General features: G+C 40.2%; 1 protein-coding gene across 1 annotated transcript; it reads right to left on the reverse strand.

Annotated features, from left to right (window-relative positions):
* Positions 1 to 4,559: 4,559 nt before the first annotated feature.
* p2ry12 (purinergic receptor P2Y12) lies at positions 4,560 to 10,037 on the reverse strand. The gene is made up of 2 exons (XM_037677818.1): positions 9,786 to 10,037; positions 4,560 to 5,375 (listed from the first exon to the last, which is right to left on the reverse strand). The coding sequence occupies exons 1-2, from the start codon at positions 10,035 to 10,037 to the stop codon at positions 4,560 to 4,562; spliced, it is 1,068 nt and encodes a 355-aa protein (XP_037533746.1).
* Positions 10,038 to 10,308: the final 271 nt, after the last annotated feature.

The raw sequence follows: 10,308 nt of genomic DNA on the forward strand, positions 1-10,308 counted from the left end.
TTCCCTTTGGGATTAATAAAGTATTTTTGAATTGAATTTGAATTGAATTTAAGCCAAATCCAGCTAGTTTTCTGACATGATCTGTCCCAACATAGACAATCCACAGACTGTTCTCTCTTCTTAAACGTACAGTCAAATCTTCAAACTGTTTACCTCCTCACATGCTCTCCACTGCAATCAATAATTAGCTGATGTCTTTTTTCAATTAAAAAAAAGGTTTATTTCCATCCGAAAACACCTTGGCTCAAACTCCACCCCCAGCATTTCTCCCCTTCTTGGTCTGCCCCCACCCCTCTTCAGTTGACATTTTGGACATCGTTCACCAGTCCAAGCTTTCCACCTGCTTGTACCCACAGTACTTGCTGAATCTTGTCTCTCCTCTCAGCTCCTTATCATCACTGACATTTTCCACTCCTCTCTATCCTCTGGTATTGTCCTCACAGCTTTTGAATATGCTACCACCACACCCATAACCAGAAAAAACAGTTCTCGACCCCTCTAACTTCAGTAATCTTTGTCCTCTAATCTACCCTTCATTTCCAAAATCCTTGAAAAATTAGTTGCCAGTCAACGTCACACGTTTATCAAATAATAGCTTATATGAACAGTTTCAATTGTTTTTTTTTTGCTCCAGCACTGAAACTGTTCTCATAAAAAATGCAAATTATGGTCTTCTGTGCACTGTCATCCTCTTCGACCTGAGTGCAGCCTTTGATAGCATCTCTCACTCTATCCTCCTGAACAGACTAACCTCAGTCAGCATTACTGGTGCTCCACTTGACTGGTTCAAATCATATGTGGCTGCACTCAGTTAACTCAAATTCAGTCTTTCTATTCTGTCTCCCCCTGTCTCTACTGATGCCCCCACAAGGTTCTGTCCTTGGGACCATCCTCTTCACCTTCTTCCTTTAGGTCACATCTTTCATAAATTTGGTACCCAGTTTCACCGTTAAGCAGATGACACCCAGCTTTACTTGTATACCAGACCTAATTTCACACTCCCACTCCTCACTGAATGTCTCATTGAGCTTAATTGCTGGTTTTCTAATAATTTTCTCCAACTGAACAGCAATAAAACAGAACTCACCCTTGTTGATACTAAAAACATTTTCAAATCTGAACATCTTCTCCGCCCACTTAACATCTCACTGCTTCCCCCCTCTCCTCACTTCAAGAGTCTGGGAGTCATCCTCAAGAAGCTCACTTTGCTTCATCCACATCAATAATGTCACTCGATCTTCTTATTTCCACCTTCGTAACATTAACTGTCTCTGTCCTTCTCTCACCCCTCATTCCACGGCTATCCTTGTCCACAGTCTTATGATGTCCTGGATCGATGATTGTAACTCTCTTCTTTTTGACCTCCCCTTCACAGGCTACAGATGCTTCAGGACTCAGCTGCATGTGTCATCTCCACTCCACTATCCATCCATCCATCCATTTTCTTTACCCGCTTATTCCATTTTGGGTCACGGGGGTCGCTGGTGCCCATGTCCAGCAGTCACTGTGCGAGGGGCGGGGTACACCCTGGACGGGTCGCAAGTCCATCACAGGGACACACAGAGACAAACAACCATTCACTCTCTCACTCACACCTAGGGAAAATTTAGAGTTACCAATCAGCCTAACATGCATGTTTTTGGTCTGTGGGAGGAAACCGGAGCACCCGGAGAAAACCCACGCATGCACGGAGAGAACATGCAAACTCCACCCAGAAAGGCCCCTGGACCGGGGTTTGAACCAAGGACCTGCTCGCTGAGAGGCAGCAGCTCTACCAGTTGCGCCACCGTGCTGCCCTCCACTCCACTACATTTGTTTTATTTATTTTTCCACTCGTAAAACCGTGGCACCAGCTGGTCAGTTTACTGACCGACAACTTAATTAATATATTCACCCTATAATAATCAGAATCAGCCACTGAAGTAGAATCTGTTAATTACAGGGAGCTCTATACCATAAGCAATGAATATCCATCTGAATGAAGGGACCAAAGTTGTCTTTGAAATTTTATTACAAAAATAATCAAATTAAGAATTAACAACAATAATAAACAATCAAACTGTAATTAACTGATAAAGGCTTAATTCTCTTATCTAAGGTAAAATCAACTCTTTGAGCAGGAATTATTTTGGTTTTTATACGCGCACAAATTTAGACAAAGTTTAACTACATTAATAAATTGTTTGCTTTGGATTTTGGTTGAAATAAGTTATTTAATGTGGTCAGATAATGTCATTTACAATCACTGCAAGCCAGGAAATGATTTATCAAGTTGCATCTGCTAAGAATCATAACTAGACCAAGAATTACATGATGTCACCAGCTCCTTATCAGGTCTGTTAGAGGGCACCAGATCACTTGTCTTTCTGGGGTTCTGCTGGTGGATCAGACCAGGATACACCACGAGGAGGACTTGCCAGGACTGCCCAAGGTAGCTGAATGTTACTGTAACTGTTTCAGGGGTCTGGGAGGGCAACAGCTGATGAGAAGGTGCCATCCATTAGCACCTTCAGCAGGCTTAGGTTTCAAGCCAACAATGGGTCTTGCAGCGAGAAAAATGCTTCATCTTCAGTAGTTACCATATTTAACTTTTTTTTTTTAACAAATTGTAATTGAGCAACATGTTTATCTGCTCAGAAATTGCAGGAGTGGACTTTGGACTACATCAGATTTGGGAGTCCAAGACAAACTGCCATGTCACACAAAGAGGCTTTGTGCAAAAACAACAGCTCTCAGAAGATGCTTTGACTGCTCAGGAACATTATGACTTCCCTCTGAAGCAAACAGCTCAAGCTCAAAGAGCTTTCAACAGGTGTCTCTTCAAGGAAACGCTATCTTCTGAAAAACAGGAGAAAGAAACATGTTAAACACGTTATAATAGTTCACATGATTTCACCACAGTGATTGAAAACAATAATCAAAAGTATTCGTGTTCACAGTTTTTAATCAAATAAAACAAACTTCATCAATGATTTTTTTATTTTTTTATTCTTTCTTAAAAGCATAGGAAAAAGGTAAAAATTAGTCAGACTGTAGCTGACTCTGTGTCGAAGGACAATGAATGTGTGAAAACACCAGACATTGTTGAAGTCAAAAGTGACTTTAAAGATCACAATTCAGGGTGAGTCTGGAAGAGAACCCAAGGGTCAAGGGTCATGATTAGGGGAGTGCAGCTTCATGCTACATTAAAGTCACATCACTCCCATCCTGTTCCCACTTAAAGCTCACATTATCTTCAGAATTCTTCTTCACACTTTGAAAGCCATCCACAATCTCACCCCATATTTATCTGACCTTTTGTACCACCCTTACCTACCCTACTTTTTTGCTGCTGTATATTGTTTTTATTGTTTGGCCTAGCATCTATTGTTTTTAGCTGTACAATGTCTTTGAGTGTTGTGAAAGGGGCTTTTAAATATAATTTATCTCTTTTGAAAGGGAGTTCTGGGCCTGAAGGCAGCCTAACATGCATGTTTTGGACTGTGGAAGAAAACCCATGTTAACATGAGGTGAACATGCAAACTCCTCACAAAAATCCTTAGGTTCAAACCAGGGGTTGAACCCAGGACCTTCTTGCTGTGAGGCAACAGTGTGAACCACTAAGCCATCACTGACCATTTAATGCCAGCTAGCATCTAGCAAACTTCAAAAACAACTTTATATGAATTTACATTTTCTATTTTCTAAATCTTTTACCATATACAGTAGATTTATAAAACATAGTTACTTAAACTTTGAATAGTTTTGAAGCATTAGCTTCAATTTAAACACTGACAGGCATCAATCCCTGACTTTAAATTACCGGTAGTTAAAAAAAATGCTGAACTGTAATTATTATAACATTTCAATTTTAGTTTTGTATAAATGAAGAAGTCTTCTTCTTTTGTAGACGCTGAATTCAGAGCCAAGAGGACACTCAAAATCTAGAGATGTGAGAACACTTTACTCCTAATTACAACTTACAGCTAATTCTAGCAAAATTCCATTATTATTTGTAAGTGCAAATATCAGCAGCTAGCAGGAATATCACATTTCTTGTATTCTTGGCGTAGTTTCACCAACAACCTAGCTAATAAATCCAAATAGAGCCCATTTAAAGAGCTTTCTACAATATCAATTGTATTTGTTTGCAACCTTTCCACAGAGCTACTCTTCAAAAGATCTAAACAGTATCTTCAAGTGAGCTGTGTCATATTGTGGTAGAAAAACAAAAAAAGTAAGTTTTAAGGCACATTTAAATTGGCCCAAGAGGATAAAAACAGCAAGTCATTATTAGATGTTTTTCCCTTATTCTACTGTTGCTTCATCAATACATTTTGCAACGCCTAAAGTCAAGATCCTTCTGCAGCGTGATTGTCACAGAAAACAAAATGCACATCTGAAAATCAACAAAAAGAGAAGCCTTTAGCATTGTCATAAAGTATACAATATTTTACACTGTAAATATAAAACTTATAATGTAACTTAGAGTAAATCTGTTATGATTTTGTGACTGTGCATATGTCAAGCAGTTTTCCCACCATATTTCTCATGAAGCCTTTCTTACGCCAGTGTTGTTTTTATGTACAGACAGACGAGTCTCTGGATCCTGTTGCCCAGCGGCATATACCAGGGGGCAGCCGCAGGGTCTCGAATAGAGTGGTCCTGAAGGACTGACAGAGGAAAAAGTAGATCAGTGGGTCCAGTACAGCATTCAGGGATGAGAGGAAAAGTGTGCTTTCCTTCAGCTGAAAGAAGAAAAGCTTGTGTGAGCAATCAAAAAGAACCGGTCGAGTCTGGCTCATGGTGTACGGAACTCGGGCGAAGTGAAAAGGCACAAAGCACACAAAGAACACTGCTAGAATCAGGAACACGTTTACATTAATTTTTTTTCTTTCGGTCTTCGGAGGTCTCCGAGTTGTTCCCCCTCTTGGTGCTAGAGATACAGCCCCTTCAGTGCATTGGGACTTGGTACGGGAGTAGGATTTGTACAGTTCTTTGGTGATCAGAGAGTAGCATATCATGACAGTCACCAGGTTGCCCCAGAAAATCACTTGACAGACATCATTTACCACCCCATGCCAATACAGCCCCCCTTCTGTCTTCAGGTCGCTGCATTTAAAATAAGGAGAAGTCGGGAATTTTCGAGTGAGGATTACGTTGGGCAAGCTAAGGATCAGCAGAAAAGTCCAAATGGCTCCTGAAAGAAGTTTTCTTCGGGTGAGTCGGTTAGAGTTAGTGCCTCTGAAAGGCTTAAGTGTCTTTATGCAGCGGTCAATGCTGATGAGGCCAAAGAAAAGGATGCTGATGTACATGGTGAGGTACAACAGGACCGAGGAGACACGACACACAAATATCCGCAGGTTAGTGGTTGCCATGTTGGAGTCTGACAACACCTGCAGAACAAAGAACATTTATTATTTTAGGGTTTACTCTTAAACACTCAATTAACCATCAAATTAGATAAGATTCCACTTTGCAAAAGTCAGTTTGTGAAATTACAAAAACATTTTTCATTCATGATTGTTTAATATTTGCAAAATAAATAAATAAATTACAACTTGTTGAGCCATTGTAAAAATGTTTTTTCATAGACATATGTGCAGTATATATGTATTTTCAAACAAGAAAAACATGATTGCAAAGTGATGAATCACTTAAAAGTCTAATAGAATATACTGTACATTCAAGGATATTTAAGATCTTTTGAAGTGAGGTTCTAAATAAAGTTGGAAACAATTAATCTCTTCCTCGTAAATGGAATTTCTTTAGACAATCACAGTTACAAATAAAATGTAAGTTATAACCAGATTTTCAAGATAAGCCTGAAAGGAGCCACACCAAAGTGGAATGCTGTTGTGTTCAAACTGCTCTAATAGGGGAAACAAAAAAACAAACAAACAAAATGCTTCCTGCAAATGCTACTTTAGAGATGCTCACACTGCTTTCAATTTCTTATTAAACTGTTATTATGGAAGAAGTATTAGAATATTCCTGCTGGAGGTGCCTCACGTCGCACTAGAGGTGCTATAGATCTACACTGCTGCCACTATGGGGCAGCTGTGGTTGAGTGGTTAGAGCAGTCGTCTTCCACTGAACCCCTCATTGCCTCCGATATGTGTCCCATTGGTGTATGAATGTGATCTAAAGCACTGATTAATCTTTGTATAGATATAGTAGAGTGCTGTATGAATAGGTAAATGAGGGCACCGATTATAGTGTAAAGCACTTTGAGTATCTTGATAAGATAGAAAGGCGCTATACACTATACAGTCCATTTACTATCGCCGTTTTTCCATTGACCACTCTCATCACAACTTGCCCGGATTCTTTTCGGATCTACTTGGTCTGGATGGATTTTGTATAATTGTTGTGCTGCTTCGATCTGGGTTGGATAGTCATAGCGAGGCTGCCCCTAACATATCTGGAGCAAAAACAACACAGAAATGGACAAATAAGTGCAAAAAAGTCACATAAAACATTATCCTCTGTCATGGTTTCCAAAAACGCTGTGGTCGAGTTGAGATAACAAAAATGAAAGTTACACTTCTGAGGTTTTAAAAAAATATGGGTTTGATTCTTGTGAAGGAGTCGATAATATATATGGCGGCTGTGGCTGAGCGGTTAGAGCAGTCCTCCAATGCAAGAGTTGGGAGTTTGATTCATTTGAATCCCTCCTTGCCTCTGATGTGTGTCCCATTGGTGTATGAATGTGATCTAAAGCCCTGATTATTCCTTGTAAAGATATAATATAGTGCTGTATGAATGGGTACATGAGGGTACAGATTGTAGTGTAAAATGCTTTGAGGATCTTGATTAAGATAGAAAGGTCGTGTATAAGTACAGTCCATTTACCATTCAATTTACTAACGACTGAAGTTGCTTTATGTCCAATAAATGGCCTGAAAACTGATGACATCATTAATGATTTTTCATTTACTCTGTGAGGTGGGGAGTTGAGCCCCGAGCATCTCTCTTTTCTGGTGTCAAGCACCCGGCACATGCCAGGTGTGAACCGCTCTGGGGACAGTGGCAGGTGGGGAGTTTGACTGTACAATTTTTCAGTTTTTCTCCCTCCTTAGATGGCATTAATCTGTCCTCCAGCTCTAATGTTAAAAATCTTGGTGTTAGTATTGATCAGGACATGTCTTTTATCCCCCACATTAAAAACGTTACTAGAACTGTCTTCTTCCACCTGCGTAATATCTCTAAAATTAGAAACATCTAAAAATGATGCTTAAAAACTGTTTCATGCATTTGTCACATCTAGACTGGACTATTGCAATGGTTTATTATCTGGGTGTCCAAATACTTCCTTAAATCGTCTTCAGTTGATCCAAAATGCTGCTGCCAGCGTCTTAACTGGAGTTAGAAGGAGAGATCATATTTCTCCAGTTTTAGCTTCTCTCCATTGGCTCCCTGTCAAATCCAGAATAGAATTCAAAATCTTACTTCTAACCTACAAAGCTCTCAACAACCTGGCTCCATCTTATATTACAGACCTTATTGTTCCATATTTTCCTAACAGAGCACTTCGCTCTCAGGCTGCAGGTTTACTTGTGGTTCCTAGAATTTACAAAACCAGAATGGGAGGCAGATCTTTCAGTTATCAGGCTCCTCTCTTGTAGAACCAACTTCCAATCTCTGTCCATGAGGCTGACACATTATCCAGTTTTAAAATTAGGCTGAAGACTTTCCTTTTTGCTAAATCCTACATTTAAGGTCGGCTTGGGTTTCCTGAGCTGTCCCTTACTTATGCTGCTATAGGCTTAGACTGCTGGAGGACAAACTGACCACGCTTTTCTCTCTGCTACTGTCTTTACTTACTCTGCTCAACCTGTTTTGTATTTGTAATAATTTTTTTCTATCCTTAACATGTGTTTTTATCTTTCAGGTACACCTGGACCTATATCTGGATCTACCATTCTGTGTTTGTCTGTCTCTCCTTTCTGTCCTCTCAAACCAGCGGGTCAAAGCAGATGGCCACTTGTCCTGAGCCTGGTTCTGCTGGAGGTTTCTTCCTTTTAAAAGGGAGTTTTTCTTTTCCACTGTTGCCACTGTGCTTGCTCAGGATGGGAGACTGCAACAAAGCCAAGATTCAACTTGTCTGCTGGCCTCCTTAGATAGAGAACTTTACTAATTGGCTTTTATGTATTTGAATGTTCCTGTAAAGTGCCATGAGAGAACTTTGTTGTGATTTGGCGCTATATAAGTAAACTGAATTGAATTGAATACACCTGCCAAATGGTAACGCAGGTGTCCTAAGGCGAGCTCAGGGAGAACAGAAACCTCCCGTAGAACAGAAAGGCAAAAGGTTGCTTGATCTTGATTTTCAGTATAAATACAGACCATGAAAGCGGGGTCTCATGATCCTTCTGAACCTTGGGGCTTTAAGCAGGAGGTATCAGAAAAGTTACCACAGGGATATAACTGGCTTGTGGTGGCCAAGCGTTCATAGCAACGTCTCTTTTTGATCCTTTGATGTCAGCTCTTTCTATCATTGTGTAGCAGAATTCACCAAGTATTGGATTGTTCACACACTAATAGGGAACGTGATCTGGCTTTAGACCGTTGTGAGACATGTTAGTTTTAACCTACTAATGATGTGTTGTCGCAACAGTAATCCTGCACAGTACGAGAGGAACCACATGTTCAGACATTTGGTGTATGTGCTTGGCTGAATAGCCAGTGGGGCAAGCTATCATCTACGGGATTAAGATTGAATGCCTCTAAGTCAGAATCCTGCTTAGTCGCGACGATACTGAAGTGCCATGGGCGTTCAGTTGGTCTCTAATGGCCTGCTTAGGCCGGTAAAGAGAGCCATCCATGACCGGGACGAGGTGAGACCGAACTGCAGCCAGACGCGCACTGCTTGTTTGACGGGGGTGCAATGCTAAATGACTCGCAGACGACCTGATTCTTGGTTGGGGTTTCATAAGTAGCAGAGCAGCTACCTCACTGCGATCTATTGAAAGACAGCCCTCGATCCAACGTTTGTATTTGGGGCAGCTGTGGCTGAGTGGTTAGAGCAGTAGTCCTCTAATAGAAGAGTTGGGGGTTTGATTCCACCAGCAGTCACGTGCTGAAGTGTCCATGGGCAAGACACTGGACACCTCATTGCCTCTGATGTCTGTCCCATTGGTGTATGAATGTAATAAAGCACTGATTATTCTTTGTATAAATAAAGTAGAGTGCTTTATGAATGGGTAAATGAGGGCATAGATTGTAGTGTAAAGCACTTTGACTATCTTGATAAGATAGAAAGGTGCTATATACTGTAAGTACAGTCCATCAGATCTTCAGCTCGACTCAGCTTGCTTTGAACTGCATCAGTCGGTCCTAAGAACCAAGCTGAAAGCAGGTGGGATCACCCAGTGGAAAGAATTTGAACATGTCAAGTCCAAGTCCGAGTCAAGTCCATGGGAAAAGACATTTTATGCTTGCAAATTGCCACAAGATTCTCTAACAACTGTGTAATGTAAAAGTGGTGGCGATGTAAGGGTTTATATAATAGTATTTGCATAAACCATTATAAAAAGTTTTGAGGCAGAAATTGTTTTAAGATGGCAGCAATCCACTTTGACCTCCCATGTGCTGGAACTAGCCGTTAGCTTGTCAATCACATTACACTTCATTTCTCCAAACTTACATCTTTCGAATTGCTGTCTATAACGGGTAAGATACCAATTGTTCATAACCTTTCTTCAGAACTTCACTTTTAAATCTTTAAATTGGTACTCAGTAATAGATTTTTTTTTTTTTTTTACTAAATCCACAACACATTACTGCGTGTAAACATAGCCAACCTTAAAAGGGAAAGTCAACGTCATGATGATATCTGCAACAACAATATTCTTCAGGTAAATAATGAAGTGAGACCGGGAGGGGATGTGAAACAACACCCATGCTGCCAAACAATTCAGAGCGATTCCCACAAAGAAAAGGCAGGAATAAAGGACGGGTAGAACCACCGTCTTGAAAACGTTGTCACGGGAGCAGGAGCTGTTGGTGGAGCTGTGATTACTGGGAAATTCTGAGAAAGACGTGTTTCTCTCCATGACTGAGTCTAATTCCAAAACAAAAAGAGAACAACTATTGTTAAAATCACACACGAGAAAAAATACTAAATAATTCAATAAATAAATGAGTCTCTTTCTTAGAAAAAGATAAGTCATATTTGGTTTTCTGGTTCACTTTCAAAAGCAACTAATCTTATTCCAGCTGGTCTATAAATGATTGGTGTAAAACCAGTTTAAGGTTCTGGAACTGACCTGATAGTTTATGATGCGCGTAAAAACGATTTATCAGTCCGTCGTCTCAGTTTTCGGT

This window comes from Nematolebias whitei, chromosome 6 (genome assembly GCF_014905685.2).
Source record: "Nematolebias whitei isolate Nwh7 chromosome 6, NemWhi1, whole genome shotgun sequence".
Taxonomy (NCBI): Eukaryota; Metazoa; Chordata; class Actinopteri; order Cyprinodontiformes; family Rivulidae; genus Nematolebias; species Nematolebias whitei.

What these genes read in the sequence shown, in the direction of transcription:
- p2ry12 (XM_037677818.1), bottom strand. Translation starts at nt 10,037, where the DNA reads ATGGAGAGAAACACGTCTTTCTCAGAATTTCCCAGTAATCACAGCTCC. An exon ending in CGTTGACTTTCCCTTTTAAG is followed by an intron (nt 5,376 to 9,785) that starts GTTGGCTATGTT and finishes TTTGTTCTGCAG; the next exon opens with GTGTTGTCAGACTCCAACAT.